Genomic DNA, 25410 nt, shown 5'->3' on the forward strand with positions numbered 1-25410 from the left:
CACTTCCCCCATTACCCTCACATCCCTGGCTGCTTCTTAAGATCTCAGCTCAAACTGTCACCTTAGCATCAGTTCCCCTAAATACCCACCCCGTACAGGTCACTCTCACAAACCACCCTTTTTATTTTCTTCGTAGCACTTCTCACTCTGATACTGTCATTTTCACTTATGTGTTAGTCTTTCTCACTTCCACTAGAATAAAAATCTATGAGAGATGGAATTCTCTGTCTTGTTCCTTGCTGAGTAAGTGAAGAATCATTGCATTTAGCTGAAGCTAACCTTGATTAAACACTGTGCTAAGCATTTTACTTGTGTCATCTCATTTAATTAACACCCCTAGGAGTTAATTGCTGTTATCTCTGTTTTACAAATGAATATGCTAGGGACTGGAGAAATTAAGCTCAACACAAATTGTGCTGGTTTTCGTTTTTTAGTTGAAAAAAGTAATACAAGTAAATGGCAAATTCAAGCAGTACAATATCATATAATAAAATAAATATCTCCCATACCCTAGAACTCCAACCACTGTTAACTTTCTTGTGTATCCTTCCAGAAATATTTTTGGTTTATACCATCATATAGGTATGTATATGTGTATCTTTTAAAATAACCTTTTAAAGGTGTAACTTATATAAAATGCACACATTTTAAGTGTGTAGTAACCACCATCACAGGATAGAGAACATTTCTGTCACACTGGAAAGTTCCCCGGTGGCCCTTTATAGTTAATCCCTCCACCACCACTGGCCCAAAAAACCACTAATCTGCTTTCTGTCTATATGTCTCTTTTAGAAAAATGCAGTTAGAATACAACACACGACACTGCCTATTCTGTACCTTGTCTTTTTCATTTAACTATATAATTTGAATGTTTTCCCCTTAGCCCATAGAACTCTTGATAACAATCTTTTTGACCACCTCATAGTTTTGCATTGTTTGAATGTATTACAATTTGGTTAATCACTTTTCAACTGGTATACATTTGGGTTATTTCTAGCTTTTTGCTGTTCTAAAAACAATATTGCCATGAGCATTCTCAAGGCTACAGTTCTGTGCACTGCGAGATAAATTCTTAGATTTGGAAAGCCTGCGCTCTGAGCTACAATCTTATACTGCCTCCCTATGGTGGAGAAGAATGCCAGAGAATATAGGCAATGTGTTTAACTACAGTCGAGCTATTTGTATAAGATGTTATACATCAGCCCACCTCCCAGGTACGTTAAATGGGTCAGAGCTTCCCGGCGATTTTCACGATGGCTTCTCTGTTGTGATTTCAAGTGGGACTGGCAGAGGCATCGCTGTGCTTCACTTATTAGTTTTTGGGGTCTCTGACCTGGGGCAGCCTTAATAACTGGTGTTTGATTTTCTTACTAAGCAGCTGGGGTTTTTGTCCTTTTACAGTTTTTCTCTGACTCTTATTGATGCTCTGGACACCTTGTTGGTAAGTGTCTCATCTATTCCTTTTCCTCTCCAACATTGCATAACCAATATCCTTCTTCTTTTGGTAGCTTTACTGTAGGTGAAAAATGAGTTCTTCACCTGGGCCTTTTATTTTCATCTTTCATTTTGATCTTTAATTTGGGGGCAGTGGAAAGCCAGTGGAATTTTTTCAAGAAGAGGGTAGAAAATGAGATTCCTGTTTTGAGAAGATCACTGGCTACAATGTGGAGAAAGAGTCATGTCATCATTTAACAAACATTTTTTGAGTAATTGCTTCATGCACTGTGCTCAGCCCTCTGGGGGAGTGCAGGAATGAGTGAGGCTCCTGCCTATGCAAAGATTCTCGTAATCTGGAAAGAAATAGATGCCCTAAGAGTTGTGGGGATAAACTTGCTGGAGTCTTTTAAAGGAAGAAGAGGTTAATTTCAGCTGGAGGAATCAAAGGATTCCTAGAGAAGGTGACATTTAGATAATCGAAGATAGGTTGGATTTGGAAATGGGAAGACATAGGGTGAGATTTCTGGTAGAGGGAACAGCATGTCTGAGGGCAGAAAATCAGGGAATAGTGGGTACTGAAGTCGACGATAGAAGAACAGTGAGAGACATGGTTAGAAGGATAGATTAGGTCTAAATCATAGAGGGCTTTGAATGCTGAGATAGTCAGGATTGTTTTGGCTGCAGGTGATAGAGACTCAAATCAAACTGATTTAGACAGGAAGGAAATTTACTGAGTCAGATAACTAAAAAGTCCAGGTAAAGACTGACCTCAAAGCCAGCTGGTTCCGGACATTTAAATAACGTCATTAGGAATCTCTTTCTCCATCTCTTATTTCTGCTTTCTTTGCTGGCTGTATTCTCAGGCTCTCCTTAAGCTGGCAGGGTAGCCAGTGGTAACTCCAGACTCACATCCCACTCATTTAGTAACCTGTGTGTGGAGAGAATTAGTCCTTTTCCATTAATTCCATGGACTGAGTCTCACTGATCTGGCTTGGGTTACACATCTATCCCTGAATCAATCAGTTGGCCAAGGGATATAGTACATTGGCTGGTCCAGGTGAAGTGCCCATTCTTGCAGCTGAGGGGATGGAGTCAGCTTCTTCAAATTACAGGAGTGACTGTGGAAGAAGGGTGATTCCTCAAGGGAAAACTGGAACACTGATATCAGAATAAAAGGCATCAGGATTGCATTTGACTGATGGTTTAAACAAAAGGGTTTAATTTTCTCAAGTATAAGAAAATCTGAATGAAGGTAATTTCTAGCATTGGATCAGCTGCTCAGCTGTGCCATCAGAGACCGCATGATCTTTGTATCCTTCCATTCTACCATCATTAGTATACTGACTTTCATTCTCATGCTTAGTACCTCATGGCCTAAGATGGCTGCCACAGCTCCAGAAATCAAGTCTGCTTTCAAAGCAGAAAGAAAAAGAGTAAAAGCCATGCCAACTGTGTCTTGTCCCTTTCTATTAGGAAAACAGAAGCTTTCTGAGAATTGCCCGTAGTAGACTTCACAAAGCTCAGAATTGACTGGGTAACACAATCACCCAGTAGCAAATGAGACTGAGAAAGCAAATATGTGGATTTCTAGCCTCTATGGCTGGGAGCTACAAGGGTAAAGAAGACTGAGAATCAATGTTGGGCCAACCATCCTGCAGTATTTTCCATGAGGATGAATGTGACAAGGTTAAAAACAATAAATATCCACTGTAAATGTCAAGCTAAGATTTCCTTATGTGGTCTACAGTCTTTATATTGGTTTCATTTAAATGAGTACATAAAAATTCTTAAATTGGTACCAAAGAATTTACTTTACCAGTCTCTTGATACTGGGTCTGTGTGATTTCCAGCTCTCAGTGTTTTCTCCTGTTATCAGCAGTCCTAGAACAGAAACTGTAGGTTTGAAGTTGAGTAAGTGGGAGTCACACCAGCATAGGATCCTAGACTCTGAATCTAGCATCTTCAGTGCCTACAAGCCTGAGAGCCTCACTGTCAGGTCTCTCTTTCCTTCAGATTTTAGGGAATGTCTCAGAATTCCAAAGAGTGGTTGAAGTGCTCCAGGACAACGTGGACTTTGATATTGATGTGAACGCCTCTGTGTTTGAAACCAACATCCGAGGTGAGGGCTGCCTTCTAGGGCCCTTGGAAGAAAGGAGAATGTGGAATTTTGGCTTCTGTGTAAACCAAGAGGTGGTAAACAGGATCTTAAGCGCCAGCCTTGCCAGGGCACTTGGCTCAAACAAGATTGACAGAGCTCTTCCCTCCTGTAGGGTTGGGTAGGGAGGTCTCGGGATCCCTTATCAGTTTCAGACATGAAAGTGAGCAGGGGACAGAGAAAAGACTGAAGGGAAATATGCCAGGATTACTCACATATTTAACATATATTTGGTACCAGGCTTTCGGCCAAGAGCAAGAAAGATGTAATCCTTGCCTTCTTGTAGCTTATTGCCTATTGAAAGTTTGTTAGAACTTTTTGCATTCTTGATAGAAATGTTTTATATCTGTGTTGTCCAGTCCAGTAGCCACTAGCTACATGTGGCTATTGAACATTTGAAAGGTGCCTACTGCAACTGAAGAACTGAATTTTTAATTTCATTTAATTTTAATGGATTTAGATTTAAATAGGGACATGTGGTTACTAATTACTGTATTACATAGTGCAAGTCTAGGGTATTAGTTTCCAAACCTGGCTGCCCATCAGAAGCATTTGGGACATTTTAAAAAGTTCAGCTGTGTAGACTCCACTCTAAATCTAATGAATTGGGATCTCTGGGTTGGGTCCTACAGTCAGTATTTTTAGCAGGTTCCCAGTGAATCTTTTTTTTTTTTTTAATGAATCATTCATTTTATTGAGGTAAATTTACATATACTGAAATGCACAGATCTACACATTTCAATGAATTTTGACCCAGTGATTCTTTTTTTTTAAATTAATTAATTAATTAACTAATTTGTTTATTTTTTTTGGCTGCGTTGGGTCTTTGTTGCTGCGGGTGGGCTTTTTCTAGTTGCGGCGAGTGGGGACTACTCTTCGTTGCAGTGCATGGGCTTCTCATTGCAGTGGCTTCTCTTTGTTGCGGAGCATGGGCTCTGTGCACGTGGGCTTCAGTAATTGTGACTCGCGGGCTTAGTTGCTCCGCGGCATGTGGGATCTTCCTGCACCAGGGTTCGAACCTGTGTCCCCTGCATTGGCAGGCAGGTTCTTAACCACTGAGCCACCGGGGAAGTCCCCTATTTATTTATTATTTAAAAAAAAATTTCACATGAGAACATGGTTTCTTTTTATTTATTTATTTATTTTTGGCTATGTTGGGTCTTCGTTTCTGTGCGAGGGCTTTCTCTAGTTGTGGCAGGCGGGGGCCACTCTTCACCACGGTGCGTGGGCCTCTCACTATCGTGGCCTCTCTTGTTGCGGAGCACAGGCTCCAGACGCGCAGGCTCAGTAGTTGTGGCTCACAGGCCTAGTCGCTCCGTGGCATGTGGGATCTTCCCAGACCAGGGCTCGAACCTGTGTCCCCTGCATTGGCAGGCAGATTCTCAACCACTGCGCCACCAGGGAAGCCCCCCTGTTTATTATTTAATGAACACTTATTGCCTAGGTTTTACTTGTGGGATTCTTTGAGGCCCGGGTTGAATGTGGGTTTTTCCAGATACATTTTTTGTTTACTCTTGCCATGTGGCTGGAGACATTATCTGCTAAAACCACCTTAGGCTAAAGGTTTGAGGTTTTCTAGACTACTCAGGGTGAATTCAGTCTGTAAAACTTAGTGAGTATCAGTTTGTGGTTATTAATTCTTAGGAGAGATTTTTTTTCTTCTCTTTACTTGGCATTGAGAGTTGAGGTATACAGTTTTCCTTACTCTATGCTAGGGGAGGTGTGTAGGGTTTATTTTTAATTCATCTTTACACAAGGTATGTAATTCTTCCAGATCCCAACTTCATGGAGGGATCTTCTATCAGACTTCCCACTCTGGGTAGGTCCTGCCTTTGTCTCTTATTCCTGGTCTGCCAGGAGGAGGGGAAAACTGAAGCTCAAGGTCACCAGTTTTTTCAGTGGGAGGGCCATTCAGGATATCTGTTTAACCATATTTCCAGATACGTAACTTTTGTGTCTTTTTATAAGTCCTAAATATTATGTAATAAATTGAAATAGATAAATGAATAAAATGAAGGTAGTAAGTATCCCCCCTTGGTCTTGGGGTGACTGGGAGACAGTGACCAAGTGCAATGAGCATGGACTTTGGAGTCAGACAGACCTGGCCCTACCACCTACTAGACGGATGACCCTGGGCAAGTCACTTTACCTCTCTGAACCACAGTATCTCTGTCTGAAGAGGGCACAATAGTACCTAGTGCTTGGTATACAGTAGGGACTGCAAAAAAATGATAACCATTATTTTTGTGACCCACCAAGAGAAAAACAACTTCATGAACTTAACACTGTACCAGTGTGGGGGGTTAAGGACTCTTCTTTTGCTACGTGGCTCCAGCCCCTTCCCAGTGAGCCACTGAACAAAGCATTAGGTTTAATTTGTACAAGGGAAAGACTGGTCCTTAGGATTCTGACACTTGCTTTTTATACCATCTGTAGTGGTAGGAGGACTTCTGTCTGCTCACCTGCTATCAAAGAGGGCTGGGGTAGAAGTGGAGGCTGGATGGCCCTGCTCGGGACCTCTCCTGAGGATGGCTGAGGAGGCAGCCCGGAAACTCCTCCCAGGTAAGACCCACATGGAGATGGGGCAGAGATGAAGTCCGGTAGGTCCTGCTGCTCTTGCTGGAGAAGAGAGTGGCTGTGCGGAATTATTTGCTCGTGTTGCTCACCCAAACACTTGGTCTTTCTACCTCTTGGCGCCCACCATGGAAATCAGGAGAGTCCTTGGCATTTTGAGGGCTAGACTAGGATGGATGAGCTGACCTCATTACTGTTTGCGAGGAGCGCTGAAGGCCAGCCTGGTGGCTGGAAGGCTCTTGCCCTTATTTGAGTGAGTGCTTTTGCCCCCTCCCAGGCCCACATGCCACTGGAATGAAAGGGTTCCAGAGAAGAGCCTTGGTGTGAGCGTTCGGAACCCCTGGTTCTAGACTCGGCTCTGACAACCAGTAGCTTGACCAAGCCGCTCTTCCTCTCCTTGGTTCAATTTCCCCGTCTATCAAATGGGAGTCATAATTCCTGCCTCCCCAAAGAATATACAAATCAATTTTCACTGCAAAGTAAAGGAGCTGTTACAGTGGAGGATTACTGGACTGAATGTCAATACTATGACATAGTATGAGTGTGTTTCATGTTTGGTAATTGCAATCATTGTTGCTTTTGTTGTGGTCATCCATGTACAATGCTTGGTGTCAGTCGATTTATCTCTTGTAAAAATAAAATACAGTGTGTGTGTGTGAAAAAAAAAAAAATAATTCCTGCCTCCCTCTGGGGAGACGTAAAATGAGGTCAGAGAGGAGAAAGTTCTTGGAGAACCTCACACACCACTGAGACACGAGAGGGACTTGTTTTGTAGCTGAGCCATGTCCAGGGCTGCAGGCCAAGCTGCAGTGTTTGTCTAGAGGGGCAGTAGCTGGGCTCGGCGTCATCGGCGGGACGCTGTGTTCTCTTCAGGGTGTGGTGGAGGCTCTGAGAGCTGTTCACACCCAAACACATTACGCTGTGCTTTCCACCAGCCTCTTGGCCATCTCACTTCTCCCCTTCACCCAGGACTTGCCTCTCATCCTCGGGGAAGAGCTGAGGAGAGTGAGCGAACTGGGTTCAGGTCTCACTCACGGCCTGAATGTCTCCTTACAAACGTCATGTCCTGTGTGACTCATCCCTGGAGTGAAACTCTGTCTGCTGGCTCCCTTCTTTTTTTTTTTTGTATTGAGAAATATACGTATTGAAAAGTGCATCCACGCTGAGAAACAGGATTTTGTCACCTCCCCACCCCCTTTTTAATACTGCCTGACTTCTCTGAACTATCCCTTTGGGCCCTTCTTGCTTGTGACTTGAATCCTCCTTGCTTACCACTCATGTCTGCCAGATAGCAAGTTTCTCTTCTTACAGTAAAGTTGCTGGACCTTGTGGTTCTTGGAAGTTTTGACAACTTTGTTCACAGTTTGGTGACGCACAGGCTGCTTTGGGGTTGTTTGACCTTTCAGCCTGGAGAGGAAATCTCTGCCTCTTGACTTGCTGTCTAGTTCCTTGCCTTGAATTGGAAGGCACTGGGGTGAGGTGGACAGGGCACTGGGCCCGTGGGAGGGGGAAAGGGAGTGGGCACGTGGTAGTCATTCCCATCCCAGCTCCATTTGGCTCTCTCTGTGATCTTTGAGTCACTTCTTTACAAGCCTGACCTTTCCTACCTGTGAATTGAGGGTTGGACCACATTGGCAGTTTCGTGGTTTATATCCTTTTTAAAAAAAATGACATAGCCCCTGAAACTCTTTATTTAGAGCAGGGATCTTAAACTGGCTGCTCTGGGACTGTTTACAGTCTGCAGATGTGTTTCATTTGGTCAGAATGGTGTTTTAACAAGTAGATGAATGACTTCTTCGTTGTGCCACCAGCTCCCCCACTGCCTGTGGCTTAAGCCCTGCCTGCTTCACACTATGTTACTTGCCTGGCCTCTGAGGCATAATATAAAATAAGTAAAAGTAGAGCTGCTCTAGCTAAAGTGAGCATGCATGGAGTGTGATACCCCAGAGCACAGCCCGCTGCTTCCTTGCTCACCACAGGCAAGAGCCCAAGGCATGAGGAGCAGTGTTTGACAGCATCTGGGTTAGGTGGCCACTAAGGGCCCTCCAGTTGTGACATTTATCCTTCTCTGGCTCAGTCTCTAGCAGATCACCCAGGAGACAAAAGGGAAGTGCTGGCCAAGGCCTCAGGCTTTGGTCTTGTGTCCACCCATGCCCACCTCCCCGCTCCTATCTGGGGTCTTAATTTTGCGATTGTTCAGCCTTTCAGACCCCCACTGGCATGCCATATGGAACGGTGAACCTGCTTCACGGCGTGAACCCGGGAGAGACTCCTGTCACCTGCACAGCAGGGATTGGGACCTTCATCGTGGAATTTGCCACCCTGAGCAGCCTCACCGGTGACCCTGTGTTCGAAGACGTGGCCAGAGTGGCCCTGATGCGCCTCTGGGAGAGCCGGTCAGATATTGGGCTGGTAGGTCCGCTGCCACTCTTCCTGTCTAGCTCAAGTTGGCCACCTTGGCCCTTGCTTATGAGGCTCAGGGCTCTGAGCAACAAGTTGCAGTCCAGCCGAAGGAAACTAAGGGTGACCTCAGGAGTGGTCCAAGACTTAGGCTCACAACACCGAAAGTAGACCAAGCCTCCAGTTCTTGCTTTGACACAGAGGGGAGGAGAGCATGAGAGCACATCCTCTGGCAGGAAAAGGGGCCGTGATAAGCTCTGGCTCCTTGAGCGTCTCTGATTTCTAGGGAGTGGGTCATATGCTTCATGCCCCTGACTCACTCGGTGACCTTAGATCGTCAGCCTATCTGGCCCTCATTTTTACATATTTTTGTTTGTAAAACTGTGTTTCTTAGAACCAGAAGATTTGAGAGATGTTGAATGGCTGTTCCATGAGAAAATGATTACCGGTCAATTAAATTTGGGCAACACTATAAATAGTATCCTTTTTTCGGAGAGTCATAATGAACACGAGCAGGTTAAAGGTTATGAAATCCTATGATAAATTCATCTATTTAACTTTGCTTGACTCAACGTTTCACAAACTTATTTGACCCCAGAGCTTTCCTTTCCCCTCCAAACCTACTCACCTATGGAAATTTAACACACCTTGGGCCAGATCATCTCTAAGGTCGGTTTCGGCTCCTAAACTAGATGATCCAGTGAAACTAACAGTAATTGAGCCAAAGCTGTCCAGGAAATAGCACTAGATTTAGTCAGAACTGAGACTGAGCCCCAGCCTTACTATGTTGAAACTGTGTGACCCTGGCCAAGTCACTCAACCTTTCTGATCCACAGTTAACTTCAGCAATAATACTGATGGATTAATACCTCCTTGCTGAGTCATTATGACTTATAAAGACTGTGTTGTCCGAAAGTGATTCAGGTGGAGGCACGTTTTATGCAAAGTCTGGTTCTAAGTCAGCTTGAAAAGTGAAACTTGTGTGAGGACTCCTTGACAGTCCCTTAAGAAGTTGCCACTCTGGAGACCTAGAGTAACTCCCTTAGTGTCCAACACAGGCAGTTTTTTCTCTAGCTCGGGAGCCATAGTGGCTCCGTGACCACCCTGCCCACATCCTCTCAGCCCTTTATCATTTCCGTGCACACTGGCCTGTCTTCCAGCTGCCATCACCCATGTCTCTTTGGCTACGGGCCTTTTCTGCTGCCTGGATCCTGCTCTGCTTGCCCTTGGCTGGAAACTCCAGGTCTTAAATGCTACTCCAGAGCAGTTCTCAATCAGTGGCTGATACTGATGGGAGTTTATGGACAATCACCCTTGTTCCCCAGCCCTCGGGTGGGACCGTGCCGAGGCTCGTGCTCTACACTGACTCCCAGAGCTGCCCGGCGGGATGGAGCTCCGTTTCCCATGGTGGTAACTTGCCTGACGGCACACCCTTTATGGGCTGCCTCCCTGCCCTGCCTCACTTTTCCCCTCCTCTTCCAGAGTTTCCAGGGACTCACCTTCCAAACCAACTACTTCCTGTCTTCCTTGCTGGGGCTCTGCCAAAACTAACACAGGACAAATTAGCTGTTTCTTTGAATGAGTACCAGGTGAAGTTATCAGCTTCCATTGGGGTCTAAGTTATATGGACCGCATATCTCTTCATTTAAATCTTTAAAATTTATTTTTAAATGGTTCACAAGTCAGAGGATACAAAAAAGTACCCAGTGACACCTGTGACCTGTCCCCCAGCTACCCAGTTCCTCTCCTTACAAGCAACTACTCTATCAGTTTCTTGGATGTCCTTCCCAAGTTGATTTATGGAAATACGGGAAGTATATCTTATGTCTTTAGACCCTGGAATTGCATGCAGATTCTCAGGCTGAGAAGTCTGAGACAGACTGTGGGAACAGCACGTTCTCATCTCCCAGCTCACACTCACTCTAGACAGGGCATGAACACTCCAAGTCATGGTTCTTTTTTCAGTTGTTGACCAGTGTGTATAAAATTAAGTCCTCCTAAATGTGCATGAGAGGTGTCTCCACTGTACATATATGCAAGAGAGCTGGCCATGATCCAGCCTTGCCCCCCAACCCTGTACCCTGATAGCCTGCGTGTCTCCCAAGAAGCACTGGGGCGCCTGCCTTGTATATCACGGGACAGTCAGGGGTGTGGGGACATCCTTGTTTGGTCTTGGGCCCTCCTTTGACACCACACGTCTCTCTCCCAGGTCGGCAACCACATCGACGTGCTCACTGGCAAGTGGGTAGCCCAGGACGCGGGCATCGGGGCTGGCGTGGACTCCTACTTTGAGTACCTGGTAAAAGGAGCCATCCTGCTTCAGGATAAGAAGCTCATGGCCATGTTCCTAGGTAAAAAGGGCAGGGTAAGGGGGCTTTTCCCCATGGTTTTCCCTATTGACATGTAGTTTATTTATAAACTTTCAGTTGCTCCCAAGTGCCTACAGAATCAGCTCTGCATTCAAAACCACCATGGACTTAACACTGCCCACTTGAGGCCCACTACACCTTTTCATGCCTTCCTGCAAGAGCCAACTGAACCTTGCTGGCTTCTCTGTATGCAGCCCTGGATTTTTTATTTCCTGGCCATTGTACATGGTGTTTCCTTTGCCTAAAATACCTTTCTTCCTGCCTTTATGTGTCCAAATTCTGTTCACCCGTTAAGGCCCAGCTTAAATGTCACTTTGCCCAGGAAATAGCTTGATTCTTCCTCAGAATTTAGGGCCTTCAGCATCTTTTTTTTTAATATATAAATTTATTTATTTATTTTGGCTGCGTTGGGTCTTCGTTGCTGCGCGCGGGCTTTCTCTAGTTGTGACGAGCCGGGGCTACTGTTCGTTGCGGTGCACGGGCTTCTCATTGCGGTGGCTTCTCTTGTTGCGGAGCACGGGCTCTAGGTGCACGTGCTTCAGTAGTTGTGGCACGTGGGCTCAGTAGTTGTGGCTCGTGGGCTCTAGAGCGCAGGCTCAGTAGTTGTGGTGCATGGGCTTAGTTGCTCCACGGCATGTGGGATCTTCCCAGACCAGAGCTCGAACCCGTGATCCCTGCATTAGCAGGCGGATTCTTAACCACTGCGCCACCAGGGAAGCCCAGCATCATTTTTGTAGTCAGCTATCATTACAGTTACAGCTCTTCTAACTGAGTGCAGCATCCAGGCCTTATTCATCTGTACTTCCCACAATGCTTTGCAGGAGGTAGCTGTAGATTAATGCCTGTTGAATAATAGCAGTTTACCCTTCAGGCCCTTAGACACTAGTAGTAATGATATTGAGGAATTGTTGGGCACCTAATAATAATTATAGCTACCATTCATTTATTCAGCAAATATTTACTGAGTACCATTGATGTGTTAAGTTTTGTGCCAAGCACTGAACATGGACTATTTCATTTCATCCTTACAACACTGTTTGAGATTGTCTTATTTATTTGCATGTTTTTGGTACTTTGTTCATTCATATAATGCTTATTGTGCATATTTATTATGTACTATCTTCATGTTGCGGATTCTGCAATCAACAAAACAAAGTCCTAGCTCTCATAGATTTACAGTCTAGGGGGAGTTATAAGTTCAAGTTCCCACTAGAATGCCAGCTCCCTTAGGGCTGGACTTTGTCTTATTTACCACCCCCCAGGTGCCTGGCACCTGGTAGGCACTCAGTGAATATTGTTGAGTGAATAAATGACTGCACAGTCCCATGAGGTATATGACATTACTCTCCTCACTTTATAGATAATAAGACTGAGGCTTAAGAGGGAAAAACTTGCCTGAGGTCACAGCTAACAAGTGGTAAAGCTGGAGCTGGAATTTGAGCCTGGAAGTTTGCCTCCAGAACCCATGCTCCTTCCTCTGTGCCTCCTTGCATCCTAGTCTGCTTTGAGACTGGGCCACCCTAGGGTCTTGCAAATGTTTAAGTCCATCCTTCTGTTGCCAAAGCCTGCTTTTTGTGTCCCTCATCACTGATGTGTCCATCATCTTATCTCCTCTGCAGAATATAACAAAGCCATTCGGAATTACACCCGCTTTGATGACTGGTACCTGTGGGTGCAGATGTACAAGGGGACTGTGTCCATGCCAGTCTTCCAGTCTCTGGAGGCCTACTGGCCTGGTCTTCAGGTAGGAACGATCAGAGAGGGTGGTCCTATTTCTATGGAACCGGCAAAGCAAGCTCATTCTAATGTATAAGTCAAAAAAGTGCTCGAGCACTTTTTTTTTGGAGGGGTGGATTGGGGATGGGAGAGGGGCTTAGAGTGAGACAGATTTAAAGTTCTGCCAAACTGAATTTTCCAAGGGGAACTTTAAGGTGTCAGGAACTGAACTTCCAGTTTGCTGTGGAATGTTGTACCACTTAAAGTAGACAGGGCGGTAATAGCCATTGGCAATAACCATTTCTCCACTGGACATTTCTGTCACGTATCCTCATTCTTGACAGTGGGCCTAGGAAAGGGCATGACAGCATCTGGGGCTGCTCTGTCTGCCATCATTATGTGTCTCCATTACATGGTCTGATAGAGTTGCAGCTGGAAGGGATCTTAGAGCCCATCTAATCCACTCCCTGTGTGTCCTAAAATATTTTTAATATTTTTATAAACAACTTCTTTTTAATCTTAAGAAATTAAGAAAAGGTAGTAACATGTAGATGGTAGTAAATTTTTAAAGCACAACAAGGAATACAATGATAAGTCTCAAGCCCCCACCCTCAGATTCTCTCCCCAATCCAGCCCTTGTTGTCAGTTTTCTGTACCTCTTTCCAGAAATCCATATACATAGATATATGTATATTTATAGCCCCCTTTATCCTTTACATAAATAGGAACATTTTTATTCTTTTTCACTGTATGTATCTTGGAGATCATTCTTTATTGATACATAAAGATCAATTTTACTTTTTTAAACAGTTGCATGTATTCCTTTGAATAGATATATTGTCATTTATTTAACTTGTTCCCCATTATATACTTTTAGCCAACCCTCTCATTTTATAGATGGGGAAAGAAGCTCAGCGAGAACTTGTTGATAATATTAAATATTGGTCTAACTCTTCTAAGATCTTCAAATTTACTTGAGTGTCCCCTAAAAGAATTTTGAAAAATTATAGAGCCCCATGCGTGTTTTTAATCTTATGAGTTTAAATAGTTGGATACCATTCCTTTTTCTCCTCCAACTCATATTTCCATTCTGCCACTCCAACAGGATTTTATCCTAATTATTATATTTTATAATATATATATAATTATATATATAATATTATATATTAATATAATTATATATAATATAATTATATGTATAATTATATATATAATTTATATATAAAATATATTTTATATTTTATTTGTCTCTGTGACAAAATTTGTTCATACATAGAAATTTAAAATGTTTTAAAAATTCCCGTGATCATAAGCTCTGAGTATTAAATTTGTTTTCTTCTGGATTTAGTTATCATTAGTATGTAAATGATTAAAACAACATTTACAGCTTACAATTTTTGATGATTATAAACCTGAAAGCAATTTTATTGGAAATGCATTTCTTAATGAGATTTTGGGGGGCCTTTTAAAGTTTTTAAGTAGTTCGTGTATTTGTGCATGAATAATACATATTGCTAAAACAGGGCGTGGTTAAGCATCAATTTTATTCCTGCTTTTCATTTTTTTAGATGTAAGTGCCGAGGAGCCTATGCACATAAATAAGTAGATGGAGATGGAAGGAGTTTGATATTGTGATATCATTCAGTTCTTTGAAATCATTAATAGATTGAACCATATAAAATTGCCGGCATTCAACCATTTTTGGCCTGCAAATGTGGCAGTATTTTATGGTTCACTCTTTATATGGTTAAAAAAAATCACAAATGATCTGTCATCAAAAATTATTTTTAATGATGTCTCTGCTGACAACTTGACCAGTTCCTCTTTCAATTTTTTGAAGGCAAAGAATTGAAAGCCATCTGATTTGCAGAAGGATTTGTTACCCAGTGGTTAGAGCCATTCATTTTTCTCAACACCTACACTAATATTTTAAATTTAACCTAGTTCAGTGCTCAGGATGTTTTTATATCCAAGGACAATGTTCCGCAGTAAGGCTGGAGACTGTTGGTGGGTACACCTTGCTTTTATAAGATGGTAGAAGGACAGTTGTGGAAGAGATAGAATGGGTTGCCTGCCTTTGTGTTGTAAGCATCTTTTCAAGCAGATCCATTTTAGGAAAATTAAGGATCGGGAAATCTATTTCCTTAAAACTATTTTTGACTACATTCCTCTTGGAAAACCTGCTTGTACCACCCAGCCATACAACTGATCACACCCTTTGACTTTGCCTGATTCTACTTCTATGCATGTTCCTCAAGAAAATAATTGACCAGGGAAAGATGCAACCTGTACACGGATATTCCCAGCAGCAAGGTTCATGACAAAGAAAAACTAGAAATGGTCCAAATGCCCAGTAATGGAAGAAAAAATAAATGATTGTATTTTTTTCTTTTTTTTTTTTATTGTGGTAAAATACACATAACATAAAATTTACCACGTTAACCATTTTGAGTGTACAGTTCAGTGGTATTTATGTTCATGTTGTGCAGCCATCACCACCATCCATCCCCATAACTCTCTTCACCTTGTAAGACTGAAATTCTATACCTTTTAAACAATAACTCCCCATTCTCTCCTCTCCTAGCCCCTGACAACCATCATTATTATTATTTTGTTTAACATCTTTATTGGAGTATAATTGCTTTACAATGGTGTGTTAGTTTTGTGCTGTATAACAACGTGAATCAGCTGTATGTATACATATCTCCCCATATCTCCTCCCTCTTGCGTCTCCCTCCCACCCTCCCTATCCCACCCCTCTAGGTGGTCACAAAGCACCGAGCTGATCTCCCTGTGCTATGCAGCTGCTTCCCACTAGCTATCTGTTTTACATTTGGTAGTGTACATATGTCCATGCCACTCTCTCACTTCGTCCCAGCTTACCCTTCTCCTCCCCATATCCTCAGGTCCATTCTCTACATCTCGTCTTTATTCCTGTCCTGCCCCTGGGTTCTTCAGAACTTTTTTTTTTTTTTTAGATTCCACATATATGTGTTAGCATATGGTATTTGTTTTTCTCTTTCTGACTTACTTCGCTCTGTATGACAGTCTCTAGGTATATCCACCTCACTACAAATAACTCAATTTCATTTCTTTTTATGGCTGAGTAATATTCCATTGTATATATATACCACATCTCCTTTATCCATTCGTCTGTCGATGGACACTTAGGTTGTTTCCATGTCCTGGCTATTGTAAGTAGTGCTGCAATGAACATTGTGGTACATGACTCTTTTTGAATTATGGTTTTCTCAGGGTATGTGCCCAGCAGTGGGATTGCTGGGTCATACCACCATTATGTTTTCTGTCTTTATGATTTTGACTACTCCAGGTACCTCATATCAGTGGAATCATACAGTATTTGTCCTCTTGTGACTGGCTTATTTCATTTAGCATAATGGCTTATTTCATTTAGCATAATGTCCCTCAAGGTTCATGCCTGTAGCATGTGTCAGAATTTCCTTCTTTTTAAGGCTGAACAATATTCCTTTGTATGTATATACCACACTTTGCCATCTTGGTTTGTATAGGATTTGTGTGCTTTGTGTGTGGCACTTTTCCTGCTTTAAGAAGGGGTCCTGGGGTTATTTCTCTGTGAGGTTATAATAACACTAATAGCTAACATTTAGCTGACAGTCTGTCTGGCACATAGAGGTGATAAATATTTATGAAAGAATGATTTATGTGCCGGGCATTTTACACAGAATTATCACAACACACCGAGGTAAACGATGTTTCATAGATGAAGAAAGGAGGCTTATAGACATTAAATTTGTTCATTTACTCAACAAATATTTGAGTGCCTGCTGTATTACAGGCCCTGTCCTCGTGAAGTTATAGAGGGCGAGACACAAAGAAAAACTTAGACAAATTCATAAAATAATAAGTTGCAATGAAGGAAACAAATTAGAGGCTAAAAGAGAGAATATTGGATGGGGACTTACTTTAGATAAGAAGGCCTCTCAGAAGTGGTGATGCTCAAGCTGATATGTGAAGAACTGGGGTGGGGGACGATATTCCAGGCAGAGGAAACATGATGTGTGAAGGTCCCGAGGCAGGAAAGAGTTGGGTGTTTATCAGAGACAAAAGCAGCATGGCCACAGTCCAGGGAGGGGAAAGATCGGTCAATGGAAAGTCAGCAGTGGCCAGATTGCGCAGGGCCTTGAGGGCCATGGTGAGGTGTCTTGACCTTAAGCTGAGCCTGTGGAAAGCCACTGAGTAAGACAGTTACTCTGGCTGCCTTGGGGAGAGTGGACTGGAGAAGACAAGTGGTAGGACCAGTGAGGAGGCCTTTGAGGTCATCCCAGTGCAAGATGCAGGTGAACAGGTGGTGGCTCTGGAGATAAAGAGAAAAATCTTTATGTTTTAGAGAGAGGGAATTGATAGCAGTTGCTGATGGAATGGATGTGGGAGTGGGGGAAGAGGGAGGAGTCAAGGATGGCCAGCAGGTATCTGGCCAGAGTGGAATCAGTGGAAGGTGGTGCCGTTTACTGAAAAGGGAGAGAGGTGAGAGGAGGGAGGCAACTTTGCGGGAGAGTGAAGGAACCGATAGTTTTGTTTGGAAACTGTCAAGTTTGTTCCATCCTTGAGACATCCAGTGGAGATGTCAAGAAGGTCAGCTGTTTTCCTGTGAGCTTATACTAATATGAATAGCTACATAGAAGCACCTAGTAAAATTACAAGTGCATGTATTCTCAGATTCAGCAATCCCAACTCTGGGAATGTATCTTACAGACACACTTCACATATGTTTGAGGTGACATATGTATGGGGTTATTTATTGCAGCATTGATTATTGTAGCAAATAGCAAAAGATTGGAACCAAGCCAACTAGCTATCAATAGGGAACTAATTAAATTGTGGTCCAAGCAATGGAATACTATGCAACTGTATAAATAGGAGGAGGGAGTGCTTTATGTACTTACATGGAAAAATTGAGATGTATTGTTAAATGAATAAAGGAAGCTACAGAAAAGTATATTTAATAAGCCGTATTTAATGTGGGGGAAATAATACATACTCATACATCTTTGCTTATGTTTACAAACTAATGCAAAATGGTTATTTGCTGGGGGGTAGAGTGTGAATGAGATTAAGTACAATCAATCTTTTTCTTATTCTTAGAATTTTGAATCAGATGGCTGACTTACCTATTTAAAAACAGTTAGTAGCCAGTATTGACTGAGCACGTACTGGTAGGCAGGGACATTGTATACAGCCTCTGTCCCTCACAACAATGTAAAATATACATTGTATTTTGCATGTTAGAGACGAGGCTCAGAGAAGTTAAGTGTCCGGTTTGAGGCAGCACACCGAGTAAATGGCCGACTCTGGGTTTGATCGCAGGTCTTTTTGGCTCCAAAGCCTTTGCTTCCTCTTTTCCCTGAGGTTGAGTGTGGGGTTTTGTATGTGGGTTTCCTGCCTGGTGGCTGCTTGCCTGACAACCACTTCTCTCCTACAGACCCTCATTGGGGACATTGACAATGCCATGAGGACCTTCCTCAACTACTACACCGTCTGGAAGCAGTTTGGGGGGCTCCCGGAATTCTACAACATTCCTCAGGGATATACAGTGGAGAAGCGAGAGGGTTACCCGCTTCGACCAGGTAAGCAGCATCTCTGGCCCACTGCCAGCCCACAGGCTCTGATTCTCAGAACCTCAACCCCTCGCATTTCTATGAGGCTCCATGCCTCGCAAGTGCTCACAGCTCCATTTTTTTCCCATCTGCTTCTTCCAGGGGCTCTGGATGGTTTTCCTTCTAGGAATTATTTTTCCCCCTTATTTTCAGAGAAGGAAACGGAAGCCTGGTGGGTTGAAATGGCTTGCCCAAGGCTGTTAAGTATAGGAGCTAGGACTGGAACCCAGGTCTCCTAATTACATCTTATGCTCTTTCAAACCCAGACAAGCAAGTGAGATGGAAAAAGCCAGGCTGATGCCTTTTGAATTCTTGCCATTGGGATTTCAGATGTGTAGGCAAACTTCGTTAAGTCAGTGGGTCAGGTCAGGTAAGTTGTGCGTCTATGGAACGTTAGAACTTTGGAATGGACTTTAGGAGTGAATCATCTCTTCTCGTCCACCTCCCCACTTGCAGGTCAGCAGTCAAGATGTAGAGAAGAAAGGGACAACACACTTGATAACTCTTCTAAGTTCCTTTCCAGCTCCGATCTTCTGACTCACTGAAGGGAAGTTAAACATTGTGAGGAGAGGACGGAAAGGGGGGACAGAGGAAGGAAGCTGAGTCAGCACACAGTCATCTCCCCTCCCCCTCAAAATAGGTTACGTTCCCATTGTTTTAGGCTCTTCCCACCTGAATGCCTTTTAGCTGTGCGATGGGCCTTCAAATGGGTTCTGCCCATCCTGCCCTCCTCGGTTCCACTTCCTTCCTCCTCTAACCCTGTAGTCCTCTAAGTGATTGCTGTAGGAGTCTTGGAGGAGGACCGGAAGTGGAAGTAAAGCAGCAACTGGAAGGAGCAAATTAGTCACTTTTGACTCCTTAGAGGCTGCTGTTTTTAGTACTTCTCGTGCATTTATTCTCATGGCATTTTTTTTTTTTAAAGAGAAAATACTCAGATGGTATTGGATCCCATGTTCCCAGTAGATAAAATGAAGACAGAGTTTGGGACTAAATGTAAGACTTAGACATGTGCATTCTCAAGGTTAGAGGGAACCTGAGAGGTCTTCTAATCGAAATTCCCCTGCAATAGCCCTGTCAAGTGGTTATCTCATCTTTGTTTGATTACCACCAGTGACAGGGGGCTCACTACTTAAGGAGGCAACATATTTTGTTTGCAGGAAGGCTCAGTGGAAGGTAAGGCACCACAGCCAGGAATCCAGAGATGTCTTAGACCAGTCACCCTTCCTATCCCAAAACAGTAGCAAATGGGAGATAAGGTACTATTCTATAATTAGATTGGCCAGTCCCTGACGCTGTGGTGCATGTATCCGATCAGCAGTGCTGGAGCACAGAACCTAGCCTAAAAGCCTCTGAAGGGCTTTACCTCCACCTAAGTCCAAATCTAAACCTTGGACTGTCACCCTCTTCTAGAGAGTTGGCTAGATATACAGGAAATTCAAGCAATTACTAGCATACGCAGGCCCATGTGTGAGGAAGAGAAAACAAGAAACAAGATGCTTGGCCCTGGGCACTGAGTCGGCCAGCTGTGAGAAGCATAAGGAGAGGCTTCCCATGAGGACACCATCTTTTCTGTCTTTGAACACACACAGTGTGTTCATCTACCAGTAAATGTGCCCCAATCTTTGCTTAGAATATGAGTGATTAGATGAGCAAGTGTCTAGAGGCCTGTGGGGTAAAGGGAGAGAGAAGTAGGAGAAAACTGGAGAGATAGGCAGCGATCTTTTCTCCAAAAATAAGTAATGGAGTTTGCAGTAATAAATCAAAAGGGAGAAAAGTACTGATCAAGGGCTAGGAGGAAACAGGATGTAGAACATCAGGAGGAGACGTTGGTATAGGGAGGGGAGAGATGTTCTTTCCTCTCTGAGAAAAAAGAGGTGAAGAAGTAGGAAAGTCTGTTGAACTGTAGCTTCTGCCTACTGGGCCCACCCTAGAAATCAAATCTTTTCCATAACAGCTCTCTAGATATCTGAAAGCAACAAACACATTTTGCTAAGTTTTCTTTTCTCTGGAATAAATATTCCCATCTGGTCCAATTCCTGTTGGCTAGTTGGTGAATATTCATCTTATGATGGGGCCCATGTCTGAACGTCAAATTCCAGTTGTGGTGTAGAACAGGGCAAGACTGTTGCCTTGTTTTGGGCACAGAGAACTGATGGCTGCATCTTTGCTAGATTGAAAGTTGATTCTTGAGTATCTTAACCTTTATCTTTTGGCCTATCCCATCTTGGAAAGGGCCTTGTAATGACAGGCTCATACTCTTTTAAGTTTTAGGATTAGGTTAGGCTGTAAGTGACAGAGACAAAGTAGTAGCTTAGATAAAATAGAAATTTATTTCTCTCTGGTTTTCTGGCCTTACATGACTCTCTTTGGTGGCAGGGACCTTAATCCCACTCCTGCCTGCTGGGAATAGTTGTTAGTCTAGGCGGCCATGTGCTTGGATAAAGTTAGCTCTTCTGTTACTAAGGAAGAAGGAGGGAACAGATATTGGGAGATAGGCAGCAGCCTCTGCCACCTTCCCTATCCCAGAACCTGGCTGCCTGTCTCTCCCTTGGGATGGGAGTCCATGGTCCATTTTAATGCTTGTTTCCACTAAGCTTCAGACTGGGTATATTGGCTCTGAAGATTCAGTATTGAGTAAGTTGTCCCATGTTCCCCCTAGTTGGGACCCTGTGGACATGGTGTGGAGAGAAGGAATCTCTCACTGCCCCAGGCTGTCCCCAAGCCTTCTCTGCTCAGCCACTGGGTGAGGAAGGTCTGCTTTGAACTTTGCAGAACTCATTGAGAGCGCCATGTACCTCTACCGTGCCACGGGGGACCCCACCGTCTTAGAACTCGGAAGAGATGCCGTGGAATCCATCGAAAAAATCAGCAAGGTGGAATGTGGGTTTGCCACAGTAAGTGTTTCCACGGGCCCAAGAATTGGGAAATGTCTCCCCCAGCTGCTAAAGAGCCTCTGAAATATTAGCACTGGAAGGGACCTTAGAGATATAAGTAATGCCTTTATTTTATAGATGGGGAGGCTGAGGAGCAGAAGCTGAGAGCCTTGCTAAAGGTCACAGAGCTAGTAGAGGTGGAGCTAGGGTTAGTTCCCAGGGGGTCTTGACTCCATGCCCTTGGCGTTCTCCCTGCTTCAGAGATCCTTTAGCTGTCGGAATAGGCTACTTGGCAAGGGTGAGTATTGTGAAACATTTTGCAAAAAGGCCTATAAAATGGGTTCTAGAAGGGAATTACAGAGTCCCATAGCCTTATTTGCAAAGCCAGGGATCCTTAATGGAACAGCTGTACTGGTCTCACAGATATTTACTGAGTGTCTTTCACGGGCCAGGCTCTGTGCTAGGCTGAGGGTTATAGCAATGAAGAAAGACCAAGCCCCTGAGCTGACATTTTAGTAGAAAAAACAAAGAATGTGTATCTGGGAGACAGAAAGAAGGCCAGTGTGGCTGTAGGGCGTGAGCAAGGAGGAAAGTGGGAGGAGATACAGCCCCAGAAGTAGGCAGGGGCTAGATCGCGCAGGGCTTTGTATAAGTCGTGGGGAAGAGTTTGGCTTTTGTTCTGCTTGGAATGAGAAGCCTTGGGAGGATTTACAGCAGAGCAGTGACATGCTCTGATTTGTATTTTAGAAAGATAACTCTGGCTGCTCTGTGGAGAATGGATTTAAAGGGTCAAGGATGAGAGCCATGTCACATCCTTAGAGGACCCAGGCAGGCAAGACAGAAATAAACAGTGGTTACAGACATGTAAAAACCAGATGTGTAAGCAAATAGCCTGGAAGCCTATTTGCCAAAAAGCCCACAGAGGTTTTTCTTAGGGTAAGGAATTAAAAACAAACAAAAAACTTCTTTTTCAAAAAGTTGTAATGTGATTATATTCTATAAGTAAAACATAGATACATGTTTTTAAAGAAAAGACCTATATGTGTAGGAGAAATATAAAGCAATGATATGTTGTAGTTTCTAATATGTTGTATTTTGTGAAAAGCCAAAGTGGATGAGCCCATTGGGCCCTTAGGAACTCTTGACTTATTTCCATGAAAGTGAAGTCTTTTGGAGCCCTTCCAAGGAGAATGATGGGAACAGGCAACTGACTCCTTGGCCTTTGGCAAACAGGGCAAGAGAATAATAATTCTTGGTACATCAAGTCCATGTTTTAGTCACATTTTTTTGGTGTAAAATAGATGTCTACTGAGAATTAGTTTTGTTTAAGAAAATGTATTGCTAATTCTGAGAAGCTAAAATAAATGTTTGTAGCAAGTAAACTTACTCATCCCTGACTGTAAACTCAGTATGAATTTCTCTTCGTAAAGACTCCTAATTAGTTGTTTACAAGAGCAAAAAACTTGGTAACCACCTTAATGTCCGTTAAGGGAGGATTAGCTAAGTAAATGATGCTACATTTTTACATCATTAAAAAGGGGATGATTAGATCAATGTTTAGAGTCACAACAGGGTAAGATAAAGGGGATGGGAGATTGTTGTATCGTGTAGGGGGGCCAGGGAAGACCGTTCTGATGAGGCAGCGTTTGAGCAGAGACCTGAAGGAAGTGAAAGAGCAGGAGGGCGTCTGAAGGAAGAGTGCTCCAGGTTGCAAGAACACCAGTGAAAAGAACCGGGCTGGGCATGTGCTTGTTCACAGAACAGAAAAGGCCATGTGGCTGGACCTGCGAGAACCAGGGAGAGAGCAGGAAGAGATGAGGTCAGGGAGGGAGCAGGAGCCAGATCACCAAGGACCTGTTAGGCCACGATAAGGATTTTGATTTTAGTCTATGGGAAATGGGATGTCAACAGAGGGTTTTCTGTGAAGGAGTGACAGGTAAGATTTATGATATAAATATACTTTAGGGTAAGGATGGAAGCAGGAAGCCCAGTTGAAAATTGTGATAACCCGGGTGAGAGATGATGATGGCTGGGAAAAGGGCAAAGTTCTGAAAAGTTAAGTGATTTGCCCAAAGGCCTGCAGTCACCTAGTGGCAGAGCGGGAATGCGTGACAGGGTCCCCTGACCCTTTCTGCTGTACTGTGATGCTGGTCTGACTTGCTTCCCTCCCCCACGTGGCAGATCAAAGATCTGCGAGACCACAAGCTTGACAACCGCATGGAGTCTTTCTTCCTGGCCGAGACCGTGAAATACCTCTACCTGCTGTTTGACCCGACCAACTTCATCCACAACAATGGCTCCACCTTCGATGCGGTGATAACCCCCTACGGGGAGTGCATCCTGGGGGCCGGGGGTTACATCTTCAACACAGAAGCGCACCCCATCGACCCCGCTGCCCTGCACTGTTGCCGGAGGCTGAAGGAAGAGCAGTGGGAAGTGGAAGATCTGATGAGGGAATTCTACTCTCTCAAACGGAATAGGTCGAGATTTCAGAAAAAAACTATGAGCTCAGGGCCATGGGAACCCCCAGCAGGGCCAGGAACATTGTCCTCCCCTGAAAACTATGACCGGGCAAGGGAGAAGAAGCCCGCCAAGCAGAAAATCCCACTTCTCAGCTGCCCTAGTCAGCCCTTTACCTCAAAGTTGGCATTACTGGGACAGGTTTTCCTAGATTCCTCATAACCACTGGATGATACTTTGTTTGTTTTTGAAACTATAACAATAAATCTGCTTTTGATGATCATGGTTTTCTATTTTACATATTGGATCATTTCATGAGATTTCATTCAAAGAAAGGGTTCATGGCTAAAAACAATTGCGAATCTAGTTTGTTTTTCTCATACAGTTGGAGAAACAGCTAAATGTAAAAGACTCCAGGGGTTGATACTTGAATCTCCCTTCCTTTCAAAGTTCCCATTTTCTGGAGGGTGTTATAAATGTATTTGTTAGTTCTTTTTTGGTGGGGAGGGATTTTCATTTTTTATTTTTTATTTGAAGTATAGTTGACTTACAAAATTACATAAGTTCCAGGTGTACAACATAGTGATTAGATATTTTTATACATTACAAAATGATCATCACGATAAGTCTAGTTACCATCTGTCACCATACAAAGTTACTACAGTATTACTGACTATATTCCCTGTGCTGTACATTACATCCCTGTGACTTATTTATTTTATAACTGGAATTCTGTACCTCTTAATATCCCTCACATACTTCATTCTTCCCCCCACCCCACCTCCCCTCTGGCAACCACCAGTTTGTTCTCTGTATCTATGAGTCTGTTTCTGTTTTGTTATGTTTGTTCATTTGTTTTGTTTTTTTATGTTTCACATATAAGTGAAATCATATGGTATTTGTCTTTCTCTGTCTGACTTACTTCCCTTAACATAATACCATCTAGGTCCATCCATATTTTTACAGAGGGCAAGATTTCATTCATTTTTGTGGCTGAGTAATATTCCACTGCGTGTGAGCACGTGTGTGTGTGTGTGTGTGTGTGTGTATACACACAAACCATATCTTTTTTTTTTTTTAACATCTTTATTGGACTATAATTGCTCTACAATGGTGCGTTAGCTTGTGCTGTATAACAAAGTGAATCAGCCATACGTATACACATATTCCCATATCCCCTCCCTCTTGGGTCTCCCTCCCACCCTCCCTACCCCTCCCCTCTAGGTGGTCACAAAGCACCAAGCTGATCTCCCTGTGCTATGCAGCTGCTTCCCACCAACCATCCATTCTACATTTGGTAGTGTATATATGTCCATGCCACTCTCTCACTTTGTCCAGACCACATCTTTATCCATTCATCTCTTGGTGGACATTTATGTTGCTTTCATATCTTGACTATTGTAAGTAATGCTGCAATGAACATAGGCATGCATAATCTTTTCAAATTAGTGTTTTTGTTTTCTTCAAATAAATGCCCAGAAATGGAATCGCTGGATCTTATGGTAGTTCTATTTTTATTTTTTTGAGGAATCTCCATACTGTTTTCCACAGTGGCTGCATCAATTTACATTCCCACCAACAGTGCACAGGGGATCCCTTTTCTCCACATCCTCGCCCACACTTGTTATTTGTTGTCTTTTTGATGATAGCCATTCTGACAGGTGTGAGGTGATACCTCATTGTGTTTTGATTTGCATTTCCTGATGATTACTGATGGTGAGCATCTTTTCCTGTGTCCGTTGGTTATCTGTATGTCTTCTTTAGAAAAATGTCTATTCAGGTCCTCTTTC

The 25410-nt window shown here is 43.3% G+C and overlaps 1 protein-coding gene across 2 annotated transcripts in view; it reads left to right on the forward strand.

Moving 5' to 3' along the window:
• The window catches only part of EDEM2 (ER degradation enhancing alpha-mannosidase like protein 2), a 46673-nt gene extending 22770 nt beyond the window's left edge, over nucleotides 1-23903 (forward strand). Inside the window, exons 6-15 of one of the 2 annotated variants that reach the window (XM_082359863.1) lie at nucleotides 1402-1441; nucleotides 3451-3556; nucleotides 5367-5411; nucleotides 6029-6154; nucleotides 8367-8578; nucleotides 10776-10917; nucleotides 12555-12679; nucleotides 18113-18257; nucleotides 21060-21181; nucleotides 23342-23903. In XM_082359863.1, the coding sequence (XP_082215989.1) occupies nucleotides 1402-1441; nucleotides 3451-3556; nucleotides 5367-5411; nucleotides 6029-6154; nucleotides 8367-8578; nucleotides 10776-10917; nucleotides 12555-12679; nucleotides 18113-18257; nucleotides 21060-21181; nucleotides 23342-23842 (1564 nt within the window). In that variant the 3' untranslated portion in view covers nucleotides 23843-23903. The remainder of the gene's footprint in view (nucleotides 1-1401; nucleotides 1442-3450; nucleotides 3557-5366; nucleotides 5412-6028; nucleotides 6155-8366; nucleotides 8579-10775; nucleotides 10918-12554; nucleotides 12680-18112; nucleotides 18258-21059; nucleotides 21182-23341) is intronic. The other variant, XM_082359864.1, reaches the window with a different exon arrangement.
• Nucleotides 23904-25410: the final 1507 nt, after the last annotated feature.

The sequence above is a fragment of the Balaenoptera borealis genome (genome assembly GCF_965194805.1).
Source record: "Balaenoptera borealis genome assembly, chromosome: 16".
In the NCBI taxonomy this organism is placed as follows: domain Eukaryota; kingdom Metazoa; phylum Chordata; class Mammalia; order Artiodactyla; family Balaenopteridae; genus Balaenoptera; species Balaenoptera borealis.